Genomic DNA, 22,507 nt, shown 5'->3' with positions numbered 1-22,507 from the left:
AATACTTCAGAAATTATATTTAAATATACATATATAATATTGAATTGATATTTAAGTAATGTTTAAATTTACTATGTCGACATAATAAATTTAAATATCGTTTAAGTATCAATTAAAAATATATTTAAATATTATTTCTGAAGTACTTAAAATTGATTAATAATTTTATGGTCTGTTTACAGATTATAAAATTTATTGAAATAAACTTACAGTATTTCTCAAAAATGATAGTTAAATTTGTTTTTATTAAGAGGATTGCAAGTAACTGAAACATTACAATAAATATTTTGTATAAAATAATGTTGAACATTGGTGATTTGGACGAAGGAACGGGCAGAACAAAGATTAAAAACAAGGATAAAGATCGAAGATTAGAAACTGAAAAAGAACTGAAAAAAACCGTAATATTTTACCGGTTTGATTACAGTTTCGGTATTACTTCGGTATTATAAGTTTTACAAAATTTGGGTATGGTTTCGGTTTCCATTTATTAAAAAATTTATTTAAAAAAAGAGTTTCGAAACGGTTTTCGGTTTCGATGCGGGTCTCTGTTATAATATGAATTCGACACTTTGCGAAGTTTCCTTGTTAGTTTAAGACTGATTTATATAAATCACTTCGAAATATTATGAATCTCATCTCTCTAAATCTGAATCAGTGGATAATCACTGATATCAGTGCCAAGTATGCCACTGGTAATCAGTGAATGATATGTGAGATCCCTAACCTAGCTAATCTTTATTATGTGATCTAACTAACTTGTTTTAATGCATAAATTCAATGAATATGGTATTGGAAGATTGAAATTAACATGCAAATATCAGTATTTTAGTTATATAATGCTCAAACATTCTTCCTTTTTTAGTTGAACTTATTATCCAGTGTTAAGTATATCATTGGGTAATTATTGACTATCCACTGATTTAGATTTAAAGAGCAGTGACACGAGAATATGAACTAAAACGATACATCATTTTCGATATAATCCTGTAAAAATTGGATCGGTCTGAAGGATTTAGTGTTGAACTAATAATTAATTTAATGTCTGTGTATGTGGAGAGAAAAGCAATATCTATGTTTTATAATTTTGTTAAGTCACAAGGGAGACGGCATTTTTTGATTGTTTTTTAGGTACAAGATACATGTAAAATTTTCTTTGATTGTGATGTAAAGTTACTTTCACCAATCAAATTTTGTTACATTTTACAACAGCCAAACAACGAACATAAGCTAAAATGTTCTGATATAATTGCTAAGTGTGTGGATCGTTTCGTAATTCTGTTAAGTAATCTTGATGATTTACCTGTAGTTATCTGATATTTTTTTACAATAAAACATTATTTTTAATGGAAAGCAACAGATATGGATGTAGTAACAGGACAACTTGGTGTATTTTGCAGTATTATTTTATGAGATAACTGATAAAGTACGCACTTGACCTTTGTTCGCTCCACTTCGAAAAGTCAGCAATTTGCTACCGATAGACATGTTGCAGTCCCTCGCAAATTCCCTCGCTATTCTCGCAAATATTTCAGCAGCATATTTGTAACTGACGTGTACATACACGAATACATCGTTCATTTCAATATTCAATTGATCAGTGTGCATATTAATCGAAATGTCAAGTTGGTTTCTATAAACTCTATCAAATTTTATGGGTGAATAGAGGCCGGCTGATACAGTGTCGTTCTCGCGTTGTGAAGGAATTAGAGAGGGCGAAAGAACTCAAGACAAACAAGCGGAGAGAAAGCGGAATAAGCAAAATAGAGAACCACACCCCTCTAAGAATTGTTTGCCTAACGATTACCGCGCGACAATATTGTCATGCAAAATCTTAGCTTACAATTCAAATTATGAGCATATTACTGCGTAAGTTTAATGCATACGACCTCATAGTACAGTAAACGCAGAGGTTCGCAATCTTTAACGATATAATTGCCCCTAATTTCTTCCGCGTCGCAGCGACCAATAATTATCCGAATTTTAAGATAACAAAAATCTACGAGAGGACATACATTTACTATTTCTTTCTCTCTCTCTTAGGAATTTGTTAAAACATGACGGACCAATCAAAAGTGATTTTCTCAGACTTTTACTAGAAGATCTCTACACTTAATAATCTTATCGATGGATGTTTTTTCGCAAGAAACAGTGAAAAATAACATTTTAGAGAGAACGTATTATATTTTATAATAATATTATCGGGAGAATTTCGTACCGAAACATTGCGACACGACAACTTTCGAATCTCACGTGAAGGGTACTCAAGGGAGGAAGAGAGCAAGCGAGAAGAGGAGAGGAGAAGGACACAGTCTGACCTACAGAGAACGTATTAGCAATCGGGCAAGCGAGCCCTCTGTGTGACGCTTAGTGGGGGCGGACAAGGGTAAACTGCATACATATATCGACGATAAAACGCGATAACGGTGGCGGTGGCGATGGCGGTGACGGTGATGGTGACGGCAGCGGTGTTGCGTCCAGACGAGGAGAGCGAGGCAGAACGAGGGAGGGGGAGGTAAAGCACGGCTTCCCGTAGGTCGTGGGACGGGGCGGGAGGAGAAGGGTGGTTACAGAAGGGCGCGGTAGCGGGAAGGGACGTGGCGGAGTGCGGTCAAGTGTACTGGGTAACTAGGTCAATGAGAAAACCGAGAAAGAGCGACGTTGTTGTAGGAGCGCAAGCGCAATCGCGCATCCGATTCCGACCATGTCCTCCCTTTCTCCCTCCCTCCCTTCGTTCGCTCTCCCTGTTCACCCTCTTTTCCGAAAGCCCTTCCCGAAAGGTTATGTATTCGTTTCTGTAATCTAATTCCTCGAGTCGTCTCTCATACATGCCAAATTCATTTCTCTCGTCGAACGCGACGTGCGGGGTGAAGGATTTCAATGAAGATATCAAGACGTCATTTCGTTGTTTATGGGGATACGCGGAAAAATATATCCCTCAGAAAAAAGTTTACGATGGAATAGACACATTTATTACCATAAATATGGTGGGCTTTTTCTCTTGATGTTTCTTCGTTCGGATCTTAAATAGAGAGAAGATATTTATTTTACTGATATATCTCTCATTATATAAAGAATTTTTTTTCTGTAAACGTTTTACTAGCTGCTCCGTCATCGGTCCAAAGTTCCGTTCTTCCAAAGCATCCTTTATAGTATCAGTTATTAATTGCAAGTTTATTCGGAGGCGATCATAGTTCAATCGTTCTCCTCTTCGGGTGCGGTACACTTCACGCTGCAAATGTTTTGAAGCATTCTTTGATTGGTCAATTCGTAAAATTCTTTCTTCTAATTGGTCAACGAAGTATTTGCAGCGTTAAGTGGATCACACCGTTCGTCAAAATGACGAGGATGCGTATTATCGGTCGCAGTTGCTTCTTCGAGCTTGAGCATCTTTTATCCTGCGTGCCAGTGCGGTGACAAAATGCTTATGGACGCGACAGTTCGCAAAAGACGTAAATTTTCACACGACTTCGTAAATGGGACGGTTACAGCGGCGTACAATGAGATTTTAAGGCGTCAAACTTTAAGTCTTAAGTAAAAAATTGATCAATCACAGTTTTAAATGTGAAAAGAATAATCGACTATAATTGATAAATTTCTTATGGCTTGAAACTTAAAACTTAAGTTTTGCTTACGCTGCACGAATTTTGGGCGATTTCGATTATTGATGCTAAATACCAAACATGTCGATGGCCGTGTTGTTACGGTATTACCGAAATAAAAATTGCAAACTTGACAAAAACGTGACGTGATCTCCACACTGGAAGAAAAGATTGGCTGCTGTAGCAAATTAGATGGTAAAATATGGCACAGCATTTTTAATTGGCTGCAGCAGCCAATTTTTGGTTGCATTAGCCTACCCGCAATGTTAACATAGGATTTTGATAGGCTAACGCAACCAAAAATTAGCTGCTGCAACCAATTAAAAATGCTATACAATATTCAGCCAATCTTTTCTTTCAGTGCAGTCATATAGGAGAAAGAAAAAAAATATAATTTATTCATATTCATATACAAATGAGGTAAAATAAAAATTTGCTCACTTATATATCACAATGAATTAGCTATTTCTCATACTTAAGTATAAATCCAAGCTAGTAGACTCGTTAAGCTAGTATATAGTAGCATACGTTTCATAGTAAAATATGTATCGATCAACGGCGAGATTATCCGTTGTCGCAACAAGTGTATGAATAATGTGCATATCGTCGCTAAACGCGCCACCGATGCCAATTCACTTTTGCCGACGTTATCGTTAATACTGTCGCTCTTACGATGGCAAACCGGCTCATTTATGTACAGACAGACAACCTCGGGCAATACCGTCATCGAATTTGCTATCGTCGTGCTCTGTGTTTTATCGCATGTGTACGCCGATATTTGTATATTGTTTACCCTCCCTCTTAAAAAATATTTCGATGTCATCAAATTTCAGCGTGTTGTTGCGCTCGTCTCCTCTGTCTCGGGTAGGTAACATAACAACCCCCTTTCATCGCGCGGTTCCAAGTTGTCGCGTCGCTCGGAATAAAACGCGGTGTTCGCGCACGCGCCAATCTCGCCTGTGTGAGAGTGCCGACACTGCCGACACTTTACCACCACACCCGTACACACACGTACGCATGGAGATCCCGAGCGCCGAGCAGTACAAGGTGGTCCAAGTGCATCGGGTAAATGGGTCAAGCGAATTAATTTACGCTGGCTGGCAAGCCGCGCTTCGTGTCTCTCGCTACGCACAACAAAAACAATATGGAACACGCCGTGGTTACAAACTGAGCGAGACTCGCACCAAATACATTTCACGGAAAGTATATATTTCGTAAACACGAAAACCGCATTAACGCACACCGATCTTGTATCTCGTCCTCGATCAAAAAATATCACAAAACTGAAATTACTTTTGTAATTCCGCGAATAAATTACATTTTGTGATATCTGTGTCATATTCTGCGATTTGTATGTTTTTATGTATTCCGTTGTGGAAAATCTCTTATCCCTCTGATTATAAACTCTTTTAATTTCAAATATTACTTATCTTGAAATTGAGCTATTGCCCTCATAAAAATAATACATTATGTATGTATATATAGAAGAATTAGAAATGTTTTACTTTCTTTCACACGAAAATTACTGTTTAAAATTCCAAACAGAGTTCCCCTAATTAAAATTACCAAGAAATGTGAAGGGAATACGATGTTTCAAGTGAAATTTCCGGTGTCTCTCTCTATACTCAACATGACCTTAATATGAACAAAAGTTTATGTGCGTTTTACTTGACGTTACATCTTTGAGCGAAGATTTATCTATAGCATTACGAATACATGTTATCATAACTTCGCTTAGTTATCATCGATGCCTCTCAAACGTCTTCCGGCAAGAACGCGACGGAAACTTATGCGCGCGATTGCCTTATCACGTAGAACAAACATTGCAGTTACAATGTTGCACGGTAGTGCGTTGTGAACGCTGGTCATATTTATTTCCGCGTGAATTACCAAATTGATGTCGTAATAATCTATTAGCGTGACGTCGAGGAAGGAAGGAATGATGATCCAGACTCTCGCAATTTGCGTCACATATTATAATTAACACCACATTTACACAGAACAATTTAAATAGTTCTCATATGTAGCGTGAACAAAATAATATTAAGAACATAAAATAATGTGACAAATGACTCAACTATATCGTTTGGTGAAGACAAAGGTATATGCGTCACCAAATATTCGTAATGTTTAAACAATCAGTACATTAAGTATTACTCGATATCAGATGCTGACATTATTATTTTGTATTATTTGAAATATTTGAAAGAAAATCTTCACAAATGCATCATGTTTCTAAATTATGCTCAAATTTACGAAATAATATTTATGATTAATAATATTTGTTTAAGAGACGGAACCTTAAACTTTCTAATGTCATATATAAATAAAAATTAGTTACGCATTCCTAGTTTCCTCGCTCGTCAACTTTATAGAAGAAAAGTACCTCAATTTTTCACAATAGCACCCTGTAGTGCGAAGTCTTATTGCCAAGATGGCAGGCTCATCTTAGAAGGTACATGGAACGCATATAGATCTCGATTACGTCTTGACTACGTACTTGAGTACGTAGTCAGAATTACGCTCGGTGAGCGTGCACAAATATACATATACAGAGACGCGTAGCGACTCGCACGCGGATCCGTTGGTAACATTGGTGCCAGCCCGAAATCAGGTCACTCGTATCAAACTGACCTACATACCGTTATCATCCGTATTATCGCCTTTGATAAAGCGTTTATTAACCGCACGATTATACACTAGTGAAAGATCCATAAAGGACGTTTTTATCCCTCCCTCTTTCTTTTCTCTACAGTCTGACTCTACAGTCTGATGATATTGCGTGTTTGCGGTACGTTGTGTCGTCAGTTTCCTATTACTGTGTGTAATTCCCGTAATAGCCCTTTAGATACTTAATCCCAGGCCAGAATAAATTTCTCTAACTCTCTTATCTTTCTCCCTTTCCACTCTCCTCTCCTTTCTCCCCCCCCCCCCCCCCCCCCCCCCCCCCCCCCCCCCCCTCTCTCTCTCTCTCTCTCTCTCTCTCTCTCTCTATTTTTTTCCATCGATTTTTGTATCGCCGTAAGTTGCTTTCCTCCGTTTCCCTTCGAATCGTTCGATGCTTGTCGCTCATCGATTTAATTTCTTTTTACTTATCCCTTACCCGCCTTCGCTTTGACGGCCGCGATGGTAATAATAATTCAGGGTAAAAACGCCTTATCCCTCTCTTGCGACGTCGCGCTAAAAATAACAGGCAACAAACGACGCGGCTGACCTCGTCCTGGCCACCGTCCTTCCTCGATGCTTCGAACTCTTCAACTTGATCTAATTGCACATCCGCCCCCGCAAACTTTCGAGTGAGATCACGCGGACGCGTACGTTGAAAACGGTCGATACTCCTCGATATTCGCCTAATATATAATGCGATCTCCTTGAAAGAATTTGAGAAAAATCCCGGAAGGCTAAATAAAAGATGACTGACTGTCTCACACGTTATATATTATTTGCACAAGTGGACAAATTAAATAAATTCAATATTGAAAAGTGTCTCAAGTGAAGAAAGATAATTCAACATTTCAGTGTCATACACGGAAAGAACGATTTTGTTAAAATATTAAAAAATTTAATTAGAGATACACACACAGATCTGAATATTAGTTTTGTCGGACTATCAAAATAATTATTAGAAAACTCAAGCATGATAAGCAACGCAACAAAAAATTGTTATATTCTAGTAATTAGCTTGAGTGTTTTACATTATTTTGATGATTCAACAAAATTATCTTCATGTTTATCGAGCTAAATTTTTTAATATTTTTAAATAGAATATGTTTATAACTTAATAGTTATAAGCTAAAGCTTCAGCAAAACTATTCTTTCCGTGTGTGGTTGAGGTATTTAAAAAAAAATTGTTTTTAAACTGTTTTTTAAGCTGTTAAGAGGATATTTTCAGATATTTGTTTTACTTTGTTAGATTACACATTCTTTTCGACATTTAAGTTTTAAGAAAATTATCCCCTAATCAAACGTATTACTTTTGACTCAGAGAACGATGCAACGTTTTTTCCTTATTACTACGTCATTGTTATGTATCGCTGCTCATTAACTTATCTTTATCTTTGTCAATAAATTACAATTTTTCAGTGTGGAACGCGTTGCGAATTTTTTGCTAATGCAGACTTGAGTGAAAGGAACACATCTTTACAAAACAAGTAAATTGAAAAATCGGAAAATACCGAAATTGATCGATTAAGAAATCAAATTACATTGAATGTCGCGATTTTAGTTTAGCGATACCCTTGACCTAGAAAAAACCGCGAGCAGTTTACTGAGTTTACATCTTGAGTGGCCCAAAATAGAACATACATTTTTGTTGAATCATCTGATTTCGTCAGAATTGTCGATACACTCCCCCCCCCCCTTCAAACTTAATCCGAAAAACTTTTATTGTTATTAATATTTTATTTATTTCTTTTTTTACATTATGTCTCTCTATAATTTTGTATGAAAATAAATGTAAAAAATCCATCACAAAAAAGGTAATGGAGAAAAGTAATTAAGTATTAAATAAGACAGTTTAAAATTAAACTTTAGCAGATGACACCGTCACCTTTTTACGGCATCTTAATCTGACACTCATGTTATTCATAGTCTGGTCAATTTCTCTCAATATTCATTCATGTATAAAAAGGTAATTTAAGATAAGAAAAATAAAATAAACCACGAATTATTTCATGTAATTTGATATTATTACAAAAGTAGTATTCCATGAGGTTTTAAAGAGTCGAGGTGTTTTTTATCTCATTTTATTATTTATTACTTACATCACTATTTAACGAGAAAGGAAGAATCTTTGTCGTTATCATTATTCAAGTTTGCATTTTTACATATAAATATTGAATATTTTATATTATTTGCAGACGAAAGAGAAGAGAAATTGATCAAACACAAGTGACCTGGATATGTCACTTGAGATTTTAGCAGTTTAGAAAATGAGAGAGAATGCGCAAGATCCATTTCGAAAAGTCCGTCGTTGCGAAAAATGATTGACGGATGATGACGGAGAGATAGAGGGAAAAGTAAAATCTGACATTGCGCATAGCAATACGCGCGCTCTCTCGTGCAAGCGAAAGTGCAAGCAAGAATGTCGAGAGTAATCGCAACGAACGCGACGGAGAGAGGGAGAGAGTTAGCGGTTTAACCTCACTCACGGCACGGCCGATTCGCTCGAGTCTCGTCGAGAGCGAGCGCTTGCTTGCATTTCCATCGCGTAACCGCTCGACGTAACAGCCGTAACTAGTACCATTGCCAATGAAAGCCGACATCGCGGAAAGTAAAAGCTGATGAGCCAGTTTTCGCGCGCGCGGCCGTTTTGCGACGAGAAACAGAGAAAGAGAGAGAGAGAGAGAGGAGCACTATCGTGACGATAGCGTGCAAAGACCGGCCGGTGAATGAGAGCGAAAGACTTTCGCTCATTCTCTCTCTCATTGCTCGGCGTCGGCTCTCCGAGCCGGTTTAGAGAGGTCGTTGTATATCTGTTGCGTTGCCTAGAGCTCTATGTTTAGAATAATAAAGATGAGAGAGAGAGAGAGAGAGAGAGAGACGATTTTAAGCGGACCATCTAAGAACCTATACACATGAATGTAGCGTTATAACATGACGAGAAAATAAAATTAATTTGGAGAATCTGGTTAATGCATGACATATTGTTTGGTTCGTCATTGCGGCTACTTCAATGAATTAACGATGACGCGATTTAGCGTGATTTCATTGCGTTTAATTTCTTGATGCGTATAATTAGTACGCAACAGTTTACTAATGCATCCAATGCCGTATCTGATTTTGTATCACAAACGAGGTCCCTTATCTCCAGAGTTGGTAAAAAACATGTTTTAAACGTGTTTTAAACAGTTTAAAACATGCTTAATTGATGTTTTTAATATGTTTTAAATATTTTTTTTATAGTACTGTTCAAAGCATATTTGAAGCATTAAAAACATATTCAAGAAGAAACACAATATGTTTTATTATTTAAAAAAAACATTAATCTTTACCCTGCTTATTTCTAAATTAAAAAAATTTATTTAAAACTAGAGATCATATTCGTATAGTGTATATTTCGAATTTATACTATTTCTGATTCGAAATTATTAATTCTCACTAGCGCATATTTATGCTTAATCTATTCAGTATTAATTAGGATTGCAAATGAAATGTACGTATGACTGTAGTCATTATAATGCGATCGCGTCACAAGATCGATTAAAATACAAGATGTCTTTTCTGATTATGAAGTGTCAAGATCATTAATGCCTAAAGTTTTATTCGACACGAGAAATTATTTATTATATATTATGTTAATCGTAATTGACTGATTGTTCAAACTATGATTCAAACTTTCCCTAATATTATAAAACTCAATGCTGTGATGGAAAGTGACACGTGCGTTCGCGAATACGTAACGTCCATTGCGATTAATGACGAAAGATACGCAGGCGGCACGTCATCTCGCGAAATCGTCAGATATTTGCGTCATCTGCTATGGGAATAAACTCATTTGGCATATTATGCCTCTTCGGTTTCGTGTTCTCGTGAAACGTTTGCTTCCTCGACATGCTGCACATCGCAAAAATTTTACCTTCGCTGAAATTACTGCCGTCGTAAGAGTCACATAAAATTCTATACGTAGGTACGTGCGCGTAGTCATTGTACGTCCAGTTCACACACACACATACAACCGGAATTATTTCTCCAAGAAATTACTGGTCATTACGGTCACCAATCATTATCATTGGTCTTACCTTTTGTAGCGTCGAGCTTCACATACCCGATTCTCTCCCTTTGCGCGACCTTGAAAATTATCCTGCTCGGATGCCCGCGTGAAAAGAAACATTCCAATCGAGATATCTGCCTCTCGTAATCGTATTAAATAATTTTTCGGTCAAGGTCGAGATCGTCCCCATGATTTTTCCTAATCTCGATAGCTGATAAAAAAAGACCGGTTTACGAAGCGTGCCGTAAGTGTTGTTGTAATTGTCGGATGTTGCGTGCACATAACTCACGCCTAAATTACATGCGTTGAATGCACGAATTTGCATCTATTACATGTAAAAGAGTGCATGAATTTCGCGGAACGATTTATTCGAAACAAAATACTCAAGTTTTCTCTGTTGGATTGAAAAGTATCATTAAATTTAAATATCTAGCAGTTCTATTATATCAAATTGCATTAATTCTTTAAATATATTAAATATTTTCTGTAAAAATTTTTCTCTATAAATTAAAAAAATTAAGCTCTACAAATCAGTAAATGTCGTTCCTATAAGAATAAACAGACATATCGATGCTTATTATCATTGGAATTATTTATAAGAGATATGATTCTGATTGAATTTAAAGTTTTTTTTTCCAACGTTAGAATTTAAAATATCTCTCCCCTCGTTTGAAAGATGTGTGCTGATTTTTTGACAAATTCACATAAAATTTGTTATTCTTCAAATTATAATTATAACTTAGATGAAATAATATGATGATTATGAATTGACACTCAGAATGACAGGACAAGAAGTTTGTTTTTGTAGCAGAACTAATATATCATCATCATCATCATCATGATATTCAGCCGGCCCAGAACTTTGGCAGGCACTGTATATACACAACCATGTGCAAAAGTATTAGACACTTACAATTTTTTCGCATTTTACGAAAAGTTAAATATCTCGGCGAAAAAATCTCAGAGAGGCTTTCGTCCACGCAAAAAATTATCTTTACACTTTAAAATTGATTAAAGTGTAAAGATAATTTTTTATTTAGTTAGTCGAATTAAAAAAACATTTTAGAAGAAGTAAGTGTTGACACAATAAAATTTCACATAATGAAAAATTCGATATCTTTACGAAAAATTATCGTACAAATTTTTTTCAAAAAGTATTTTAAAGCTTTGGAAGCCTACTTTTAGATATTTTCATATTAAATTTTGTTTGCTTATAATGATTATTGAACCGTAGTGCATTAAAATAAAACAAAAATATTGTAAAGATATAATTTTTCAATTTTACGTAACTTGGGAACAAAATATTGTAGACAAGAGATTCGAACGCAGATTTAAAGCCCTACTTTTGTGCTTTAAGATGCGTGGTCGAAAATCTCTCTGAGTTTTTTTTACCGAGATTTAACTTTTCATAAAATGCGAGAAAATTATAAGTACCTTATACTTTTGCACATGGCTGTATATGTATTTATTGTACTTAAAACAAATAGGTTTCTATTTAAAGTTTGGCAAAAGCGAGATAAAAACAGTGTCTTAGTACAATCCAGTACAGCGACAAAGAACAAGCCCATTGATAGCATTTTTTCCTATAACTTTTGTATACACGCTGCGGAAACGTTTGTCGTCTCAGAAAACAAAGTGATAGTCAGTCAATTTACCGCTTTTCTGTAAGAACGAAAGATTGACTATCGCTCAGCTTCCTGCCGCGCGGTAAGCGTTTCCGCATCTAGTGTATAAGAGCCAGTATAAGCAAAATACACCATTTTTTACGTGTTGATTTTGAATCAATTTTAACCATTTTTGCACTTTCTCTACTTCGGATAACTGCGATAAAAATTTCGACATCTTTTTGACACGTTTCGGCACATCTTTGACCAGTGTTTTTTATTTCTTATAATCACAACCATGCCGTGCGCGTGCCTTAGCACTGACACACATCCGTAGGTGCGATCCACTTTACGCTGCAAATTTGAAGCATTCTTTGATTGGTTAATTCGTAAAATTCTTTCTTCTGATTGGTCAACGAAGTATTTGCAGCGTTAAGTGGACCAGAGCCCGTGTCTCCTGATTTATAAGTGTAATATATATGTCTTACTTTTGTAAAGATTCCATAGTTATACAAATTCTTTGATGGTTATATGTTTCTATTATTCATTGAGTATGACACAATATATGCAATAATACTGGTTCAGGCAGTAAAATACATTGAAGTTTAATTTATAGCTAAGCGGTAAAACTTTAACTGTTCGAAAAAGCAACAATCTGTGATGAAAGCCATTGGAAAAAAAAGGTGTCAAAATATATTGTAGAGAAAGGCGTCGAGATATACCTATTGCGCCAGTTGTAAGTCCCTTTTTTTTTTCTCTTGACCTTTTTCCTACTTTCTAAAAACAGCATGGTACAACGGCACGTGCAAGAAATCAAAGCATTTAATGACTGCCACGTTCCAGCTTGTATGTCTATTTTCCTCGAGTAGAATCATTTTAGAATATTTTACCATCATATATGATATTCTGTTCGATTCCAAGTTAACGCGGCAGAGTAGAACGACTTAATTCTAGATCCGGCACGCCCACTCATTGTATTATTGCCACAAGTCCATTAGAACAATAAAATCTTTCAATATTTCTCTGCTGCTATTGCATTACTGAACAACTTTTACAATATATTGATCGGTATAAATTTCAAGATCTGCTGATGTCCATTTCTACCAATGTTGACTTTAATCTCTCGGTTTCATTTAATTCTTAGAACTATAGACAAAGATAAAAGTAGGTTAAATCAAAGTTAAAGTTATAATCTTCATCAATAGAAATGCACATCGGTATCGATTTTAGTATTTTATAAACTGTTTGCGGACTGCAATGCAAATACAGGTAGACAAATAGTTTTGGTAGATGCGTCGTTTAAGCATTTTTTTCTTTTCCATCGAGTTATTTTTGAAGCTCGGTAGAAATCGCAGAAAAAAGATCGTAAATACTTTTTGAAATTTTTTTAATGAATAAAAATGATAAATGTTCATTAATTTTTTAATATTGAAATTTTTTCGTACACTCTATACAGAAAAAGACTACTCTTAAATCAAACGTAATAATTGTACAGGAAATAAAAAATTTTATTATACAGTTCAGTTACGGATCATGCTTTTTCTACGTGTAACTCTCGAATCATTCGAAGAGAGAATATAGTGGCACAGAAAATAAAATATTGTCCAACACGCGTATCTGTGAGTGAATATTCTGTCCCATGTCTTTCTTCATATTAAATTACGAAGAGAAGAGAATCATAATTTTAAAATGTGCAAAATAGAGTCAAACGATTTATCATTTTATCTATGATTTTAGATTAGATCAGACTTTAGATTATTTTCTTTTCTAGATCCTCATAGAAAAATGGTAAAACAACGCGTTGTTCACGCGAGCAGTTTTTGCGCCTTGCACGCGCATCCACGCAGCCCGATCGAGGCTAATGCGCAACACCTTCACATTCCAACTGTTCGTAACTCAAAAACCACCGACGCGTGGTTTCTCGGTGGCTCTATGCTTTTGTCGAGAAAAACAATTTAGCCACAAATAAAAGAAAAAAAAAGGAGAGGAAAATACAATTGGCGACCGAGAGAGAAAAGATTAGGGATAAATCGTTTTTGAATTTCTTGTATACAATCTCATATATTTTTCTCTCTTATTCCTTTTCTCTCACTGATGGATACGTAATAACGCGCGTGTGTACAAATGGGCGCGCAAGCGCAGCTCGCGATATTGCAACGATACATTCGTCGATGCATCGCGCGCGCACGCATGCACGCATACGCGGGGGCGCACATAGAGACATAGATACGTCACGAGAGCACACCAGCACGTGGTCTCGCGGTACCCTATGTGGGTAAATGTGTCAAGGACGTGCGAACTGGCCTGCAAAGCGACGATTCGCGTTTCGTGGATGAAACATTATTGTCTCTCTCTCTCTCTCTCTCTTCTGTCCACCCTTCTCTTTCGCTCCCACTGTCGTTTCCGAGAGACAAAGCGAGTGGCGATTTTTGCGAAATCTTTATTGCAAGAGCACGGACATGGGCGGATCGGATTTGGGAAATGGGTCACGCGCCGAGGACCAAGCCTTTTTTCGGAAACGTTCGTGGAAACCCTCATGAGAGTTCTTCTATCGGGACGATAAATCGATTTTACTCATCGAATTTTATCTCGACGGTCCGAAGAGCGGATTCTACCTAAATCGCGTTACTTTCATCACTTGGTTATTGTCACTCGAATTGACGAAAAATTGCCGCTTTGTCTCAAGTATATTTGTCTAGAAAAGGGAAAATCTAGGTTAAACAAATATCGCTCCGGGTCACTCCATCGTGCGAACTGCACGCGAGGCGTAAATAATCGGTGACAGCAAAAAAGAATAGCTTTGTTACGTTATGATATTTGTTCCCATCTGTAAGATCTTTGTAATGCCGTTTTGGAATGCCTGAAGCTGAACGCGTGATTGAGTACTCCGGATTTTCGTAAACGTAACACAAAGAAGAGAACCTTTCTCTCTTCCCCCCATGACGACAGAAATATTCATTACGTTAATATACGACGTGTAATCGCACAATCGGTTAGATTTTACTTTTAGTTTCGAAAATGGGATTGCGGAGTGGGGATAGGCCTTGGCACACTTTGCACACCGAGACGCACCGTTGGTGGCGAGAGAGCGCGAGCGCGAGAGAGAGGAGAGAGAGAGAAAAGAGACAGAGACGCCACACATCGGTACGCTCGTATTCTCCGGGACGAATATTACAAGCTATGATTCCGCAGCATGAGAGTAATCGCATCTCGAGAAACGAGCGCTCTTATCAGAATCATCCTTCCCGCTCCTTATTAATAACGTACATTATTATCTGTATATTTTTCTCAATTGGCCCAGCTGCGACGAGCGTTATCCTGTCTGCGTAAATTACCTCAGTGTCCCAATTCAGAGGATAGATTGTTTGAAAAGAAAAAAACATTTTGCTTTTCTGAAAAAGAATAATCCTTTAAACTTTGTCAAACTGAATTATTACGTCGTCATATCGATACTTGACTGAAAATTCGTCGAATCCTCTTCGATACTTGGGTTTTATCGATATGTGTGTAATACTTATTTGCCGTATGCATATAGTTTTATCGATTTATTAATATTTTGTCCTCAAAAGACTAGCGGCATATTTTTTCCAATACTCCGATAGGTAGTAGATATTACAATTTCTCCATGACCTAAATTACCTCAATTCAAAACAAGTTATCTGAGTTTCTGAATCTGGTTCACTTGTTTTTTTTTATCTTTTATTATGCATCTCATAATCAGTTTAACTGCAATTTGCATTGTCTTGGTTCAGTAAATTATTTCAGTGCCCTACTTTAAAGTACAACTTGACGCTTCCTTTTTTTCTTTAAAGGAAGGCCATTCGATCTTATCGGATGTTATTGGATTTATATCATTATCATTATTTTATTTCTTGTGGCAAAAGATAAATAACGTATCTTTCTAGTATCCGTAGGTCAGTATTAGATATCGCGATCTTTTTTTATTTAGTTATTTATCTACTCAATTAGCCGTATCTACATTAAATTGAAATATTTCACATTTCTTTCGGAGGAATCTACAGTTTACTTGTCGTTATTTCATAATAATTAGGTCAAGATTCTTCAAGTTGGAATGTGTTCCTTGGCAAGTTTCGAACTTGTCGCTATTACATAGATTCTCTCGAGGTGCGCGAAGTATTCTCGCGTGGTCCATTCTCGCATCACCGCGACAATTATTCCGATTGACGTCGCACGTGGACTCAGGCGCGCATCCATTTGCCCAGGGAACGTTTAAAAGATCACTGCGATGCTAATTGACCTAGAAATCAAGCGTAATGCCGATAATGGTCGCATAATTTCAGTCTATACGGGTAAAGGACTGTGTCGCGGCACCGTGGCAGGCCTTGTCGTCGTGGCTGTCGTTATCGTGTCGTGTCGAGTTCTAAGCTCATGTAACGAGTTTATACACCGCGTTGCGAGTCGCGGAATATACGTGTTGTACAGCGTAGGTTGTAATATAAATACAAGGAGGAAGACGAAAAGCTCAACTCTCAAGTACGTCGTACGTGTCGCGTCGCGACGATACTTTCGCACGATGAATCGCTTACTTTATACCACTTCGTCTATAATTATTCGCTCTCCCTTCTGTGTGCTATTAATCGCTCGCGATAACGAGCCGATGAGTAAACTCGCTAACACATCGCGCCGGCGACGGCGAGCCTCCTCCATGTGTTAGCCGATTCTGTCGGCGGTACGCTAAACGATATTATTATTAATTGGAGCGTTGCAATTGGACCGTATTACGTAAGGCGGTGACACCAAATGTGACACTTTGCAAATTGACGAAACTTATTTGAATAAAGAACGGGGCATTTTTCTCTTTTTCTTGTTCCTCTTTTTCTCTTTTTTATCAACTCACAACCGACCCGCTGCAATTGCACCCGATGCCGTAATACTGAACGCCGCATTGCGTAACGCGGTGCAACTGTGTGCCGAAAACGCGACACTCGAAAGTGAAACCGATTCCGTCCGATTCTCCGCTGCGACGCGTTGCAGTTAATTGTCTACACTCCGCTCCGGGAGTGCACGCAATTTTAACGCAATCGCGGTACACAATTGTGATAAAAAAAAGAAAAAGGAAAAGGAAAAAGAGAAAGAGATTCGGAGGGCATCTCTAGTTTGCGGACGCGGACGTGCTCGTACGTATGGCGACTGCCAAACACGGCGTTGCGCCGTCGATTTTACACTTTGAAAGTTTCTGGGTCGCGGCGTGCGGATGGGCTTTCACTTTCCTCCGTTTCTTCTTCCGTTCCGTTCTTTCGAGCGCGTTCTGTGCTGGCCGCCGAGGGCCCTTTTCGCTTTCGTTTGACCCTTTTTCACCCGCGACAATTCTTATTCCACCTGCGTCGCCGGCTACGTCGGCGGTAGCGCACCATCGAGGCCTCTTTTTTTTTTTTTTTTTTAAGTAGACATTTAACCGGTCGACCTATCCGGTAAAAATAATGTGCGTGCGTGCGCTCGAACGCGGTGTGCTCACGCAGGTACTCACTTCCGATCCGCACCGGTTCGAACAAAAGACACAGACGCTGTTTAGAAGCATTGCGGTACAATGAGGAACGGAAGTCCGATCGATCGTGTGTATTTTTTCAGCGGGATTCACAGCCCTCGTTTACGTTCAGATCGTACGTCGTTACGGATTTTGCGCAGTTTATTACGTTATCTGAACAATATAAATATAATCTTGTAATATACTGCTTTTTAAATATCATTTAATAGCGTCGACATAAATGTTGTGTCGTTACGGCATAACATTTTGTAGTAATTACACACAAAATGGTTTTAACATCGTAAAATATAGATTGTACGGCATTATGAAAATTTCATGTTTTGAACGCGATGGATATTTTAAGTAAATAACAGCCGTTGAAAAACTCATTTATAAAAGGAATATGAGATGGCACTTGAAAAACTTTTTATTAATATGAATTCTGTATTCTGGCGCTGAAGATGACTCAGAGCTAAATCGAAAACGTTCGCCTTTTCAAGGAATCAGAGTTTATTTATGAAGCTTTCAATTAAAAACACTCTTTTGCGTATGAACAATCTACGCACCATTAACTGCTTTTGTTTTTTACAGCTATATTACTATCTTACATTTTTTTTATTCCTATTGACGAATCCGCGTTGTGTTTATCATTTTCATGTGTTTACCGACAAATGTTTTTTTCTACCATTGTACATTGACTTTAATCTCGATTCAACTTACTTTTTATCTTTTCTAAGAATTATACTCTCGTTTCTACCAGTGTAATTTAAATCTCGGTTTAATTAATTTTTCATCTTTTTTTTTAGTTTTAGAAATTAGAAAAAGATAAAGAGTAAGTTAAGCCGAGATTAAAATTAATCTACAATAAAAATCGACATAAGCAAACGCAGAAGGAAAGAATGGATGCGTGTTTCGTAATGAGCTCTTTTTCTGAGATTAACGTTATTGCTTTCGATCACGTTGCGCTTCATTCTCTTTACCTACATCCTCGCTTTTCCAAGCACTGCTACCGATCCCGCTACGCAAATCCTTACCGAGCTTTCTATATACGCTTTCATGTGGCTTTCGTGTTGTGGCTTGGAAACGCGGGCGAGTGCAGAGGACCAAATCGGGTGCTGTTTCAGGCGCTCGATAGTTATCATAAGAATGCTCCTATTATGGAATCGATGTTGGAGACGTGTTTGTTTCCCCGGAATTATTTCTCTCGTAGTGTTCCTGTAGACACGTTATTACGTATTCTCGGATGCTGCCGAAAGCGACGATCTCTCATAAATTTTTTCTTCTTTTTTTCGGCGACGCGATAGACTGTCCGTATTCACAGTTAGTTCTCGTATATAAGACTGTCTCAAATACAATCTTAAGATGTCACGAACCAATCAGAGAGAGTTAAGATGGTATTAAAATAAGAACCGACTATGAATATCGGCTTTTGAATGATTTTGCCTAAATCTTGAGATCAACGTACAGACGCCGCGGTGTACTCCTAATCTCGAAACCTGGTGCACCCTAAGCGATGACAACGATGACACAAGACGTGCATTCATATATATGCACGCGCGCGATCGCGTGTTGTATGCGTGAATGCGTGTGTGTGTGTATTTGTATACGTATGTACGCGCTTACAGCAGAAACGCTCGCTCGGTCACTCGTATGGGAAAGAGTGCGAGAGACGGCGAGTGAATAAATGAGTCGGATGCGGGAGAAGGGAGGAATGGGGGAGGGGCGCGTGCGAGGAAGAGAGAAAGTGAGAGTGAGCGCGGCGCGGCGTGGCGAGGGGGAGGGGGGAGGGACTGGGCAGAAAGAGAGAAAGAGGCATCGCGCGGCTTTCCACGTTGGAGGTAGAGAGAGTAACGTCAGTACGAGAGATATGTATACGAAGGCGGTGTAAAGGGACGCGAAGGAGGAGGATAAAGCGAAAGAAAGACGCACGCACATCGGTGGAGGAAGACGAAACGAGCGAGGCGGCGGGATAAGGACAGGGTCCGCGGGAAAGAGACGACGATGATGTTGGCGAGGGCGAGAGCGGGGGCGAAAGGGGAGGATGAGAGCGAGAGCGAGCGAGAGGAGCGACGGACGGGTGGACGAGAGAGGAGTAGGAAGAGAGACGGAGACGGAGCGCGGTGTACGTAACGAGAGGGAGCGAGTCGCGGCTGCGTCATGTTCTCAACGAACTGGGTCAGTAGGTCTCCCCACCGCGCTCCGCGTCGCGCACATCCACCGTTCACATACACACGTATGCGCGTACATATCCGTACACACACACATACACAGGCCTCACCGTGTGAGGCGCTCCGCGCTGGTGCTTGTCTCTCGGGGAGTGCCAACGGCGTTGCTGTTGACCCAGCCGTGCGGCCTGTACGTGTCTCGTGCCCGCGAACGCTTACCCGCGGCCGCGCTTCTACCTGACGATATATTCCTGCCGAGTGCCGGTTCACCCGTCCTGCACTTTGAAAGCAAAAGTCGCTTCTCTCCGCGAACGGTTCGCACTTGGCGCGCGCGCGCGCGCGCGCTCTCGTCCCTCCCTCGCAGTCTCTCTGCCTCTCTGTCTCTCGCGAGCAGATCTCCCGCGTCTTGTCTCGAGACGCGCGAAGAGGCCGAAAAAAAAAGAAAAAGACTACTCGGTCCTACCCCCGATATGTTCACGGAATGCGTCTTACGTCACTCGCAGGACCGGTTGCTTTCTCAGTCTTGAGATACGGCGGGATACTGTGAGAGATACCTCTTTTTCTTTTTTTTTTCTCGTTTGCATACACGTATAACGCCCGATAGTTAAACCCTATTATACGTTTTCAAAAATCATCTGCGCTATTAAAAAATTGGATCCTGAAGAGCCGGAGGCCGGATACGAGAGACGCGTGTTCGTCGCGCGTAACGAAACTTTGAGGAGAGGAGGTGCGGCGAGGCGAGGCGAGGCGAGGCGAGACGAGGCGAGGCGAGCGACGCTCGCGGAGCGGACAATATTTCTCCGGCCGACATAGACCTGGTTCCGTAAGTAGGTCATCCCCCGCCACAGATCGCGCAACCTCCTTCTCGGCGTGCCCCTCCGGTCCCCTCCACCGGTACCTTCGACCGCGGCTCGGCGCGGCAATACCGTCGTCCGCCTCGCCTCCTCTCTGCCGCACCGCGCGCGACCGCGTGCTACTCGCCCCTCTCTCTCCCGCGCCAGAGACCTCTCAGGCGGCACCTCCACACCGCGTCCGCGTCGGATACCTACCTGGCCGCCGCGGCGCGCGGTGGCATGCGCTGCTGAATCACTTTCACTTATGCCGTGCGCTGTGTTGGTTATACTCCGCGCAGCGCGTCTCGCTCGCTCCGCTCGCGTCGTTAACTCTCTCTCTCGTTTCCTCCTTCTCGTCGCCTCTCGGCGTCTCGCTGCCCGTCGGTAAAGGGACACGCGCGCCTTCTCTCCTCTATACCCACCGAAACGCTGAAGGAGCCTGACAGTAGTGCGCGCCTCGGCACCGCTCTCCGTGGCACAGTTTCGTTCAATTTTCCGACCGTCCGTGTCAGTGGCGTGTGCTTGCCCGTTGTCATCATCATCATCATCATCATCTTTCTGTCCTCCTGCTAAACAACGTCGGATCGTTCGCTCCTCGTCACGCGTCGCTGTACAGTTTTCGGAAGTGCGCCCGCTGACAAAAACGTGTAATCGGTCGCGCGTTATCGTGAGATGAGGGAGTGATGATTGTGGCGTAAGAATACTGACAGCAGCAGCAATCCGGCATACCTGGACGACGCGCCACAGGGGAACGACGTAGGCACGTCGTGAGTCGTGGGTCGTCCTCATCGTCGTCGTCGTCGTTGACGACGTTGTTACCACCGCGCGCTCGCGGCGATACGTCACGTATGCCGTGTGTGTCTCGCAAAGGCGGCCTCCCCGGCGGTCTCTACCTACCTACTCCATGTGCCGACGGTAGGGCAGCGGAGGGGAGGGGGCGGGCCCTTCGGGAAAGCAACGAGCTGAGAGGACAACTAGTCGTACGCAGATAGGCGAGCTGTCAAGTCACTCTGGTTGGTTCCGAGTCGACTAGAGTCGACTACTCTCGTTGATCACTCGCTCGCTCGTTCGTTCATTCGTTCGATCGTTCGTTCGCTCGCTCGCTCGCTCGCTCGCTCGCCGGTACTACATTAGTCATCCGAATTATAGTACGTGTGTTCCGCGCCTTCCTCCGTTCGCGATAATACGATCGCGATTACGTCGCACGTAACGTAGTAGACCCGCCGTGTTTGTTGACAGTCGTGCATTCATTCGTATATACCTCCTCGTGTGGTCGCTGCCGCATGTGTGTCCGTCCATCTGCCTTCATCCGTAGTGCACGCCGGACGCGGTACTGGTGTACGCGGATGGACGTATTCATCACCGTACAACGCGAGTCTCGTCATTCGCATCGTGCTCAGCGATAAGTTGGATTACAGTGCGGATAGGAGAGGAAACGACGACGGCTTGAAAGGGGGCACCTGGGGGTGTTTGCCTCTTCGCTCGACTGGATCCGTTTCGACAGTGGCGAATGTTCACGCGGATACATTCGACGATTGTTATCATGCCTCGGACGTAGTCCCGTCGACTCCGACTGACAACTTTGTGTATCCCGCGTATATACGTTTGTTGGTGCGCGATGATTTTACTCGGTAAACGTGTGTAATCCACGCGTGGATGTGTGTGTGTGCGTGCGTGCGTGTGTGTGAGAGAGAGAGAGAGAGAAAGAAAGAGAGCGTGACTGGTGATCGATATTCTTATTCGTGCCACAGGGAACCAAAGTCGAGTGTGTGTTCCCTCTTTCCGCGTACACCCGCTGTACAACTCTGTTCCTCTGTACTACGAATTGTGCCGGCATTTTCTTTCTTGACACGTCTACGTCATCGTTACCGTCGTCGAGGGTGCTCCAGGTTACTTTTTTGCGAAACATTAGACAACCGGTGCATTATTGTTCTCTCGCGATCGCCAATCACGGATCGGGAGCGATGTCCCGCGAACATGACAAACTGAACAGAACAGATAGACACGAATATATCCAGTTATATTCCCAGATGTAATATATTAACATCCCGAAGAAATTGAGCTTAATCAGTGTACACGACGATATATTCGCTCGCAACGTGCCCA

The 22,507-nt window shown here is 40.5% G+C and overlaps 1 protein-coding gene across 1 annotated transcript; it reads left to right on the top strand.

Moving 5' to 3' along the window:
* The first annotated feature begins 299 nt into the window (after nt 1-299).
* Nucleotides 300-22,460, top strand: LOC108770863 (uncharacterized). The gene is made up of 3 exons (XM_018522597.1): nt 300-401; nt 21,641-22,012; nt 22,153-22,460. The coding sequence occupies exons 1-3, from the start codon at nt 300-302 to the stop codon at nt 22,435-22,437; spliced, it is 759 nt and encodes a 252-aa protein (XP_018378099.1). The 3' UTR covers nt 22,438-22,460.
* The last annotated feature ends 47 nt before the right edge of the window (nt 22,461-22,507 follow it).

This window comes from Trachymyrmex cornetzi, unplaced genomic scaffold (genome assembly GCF_001594075.2).
Source record: "Trachymyrmex cornetzi isolate Tcor2-1 unplaced genomic scaffold, Tcor1.1 scaffold1376, whole genome shotgun sequence".
Lineage (NCBI taxonomy): Eukaryota > Metazoa > Arthropoda > Insecta > Hymenoptera > Formicidae > Trachymyrmex > Trachymyrmex cornetzi.
The sequence above is the reverse complement of the archived record's forward strand: the minus strand, read 5'-3'. Positions and strand labels throughout refer to the sequence as shown.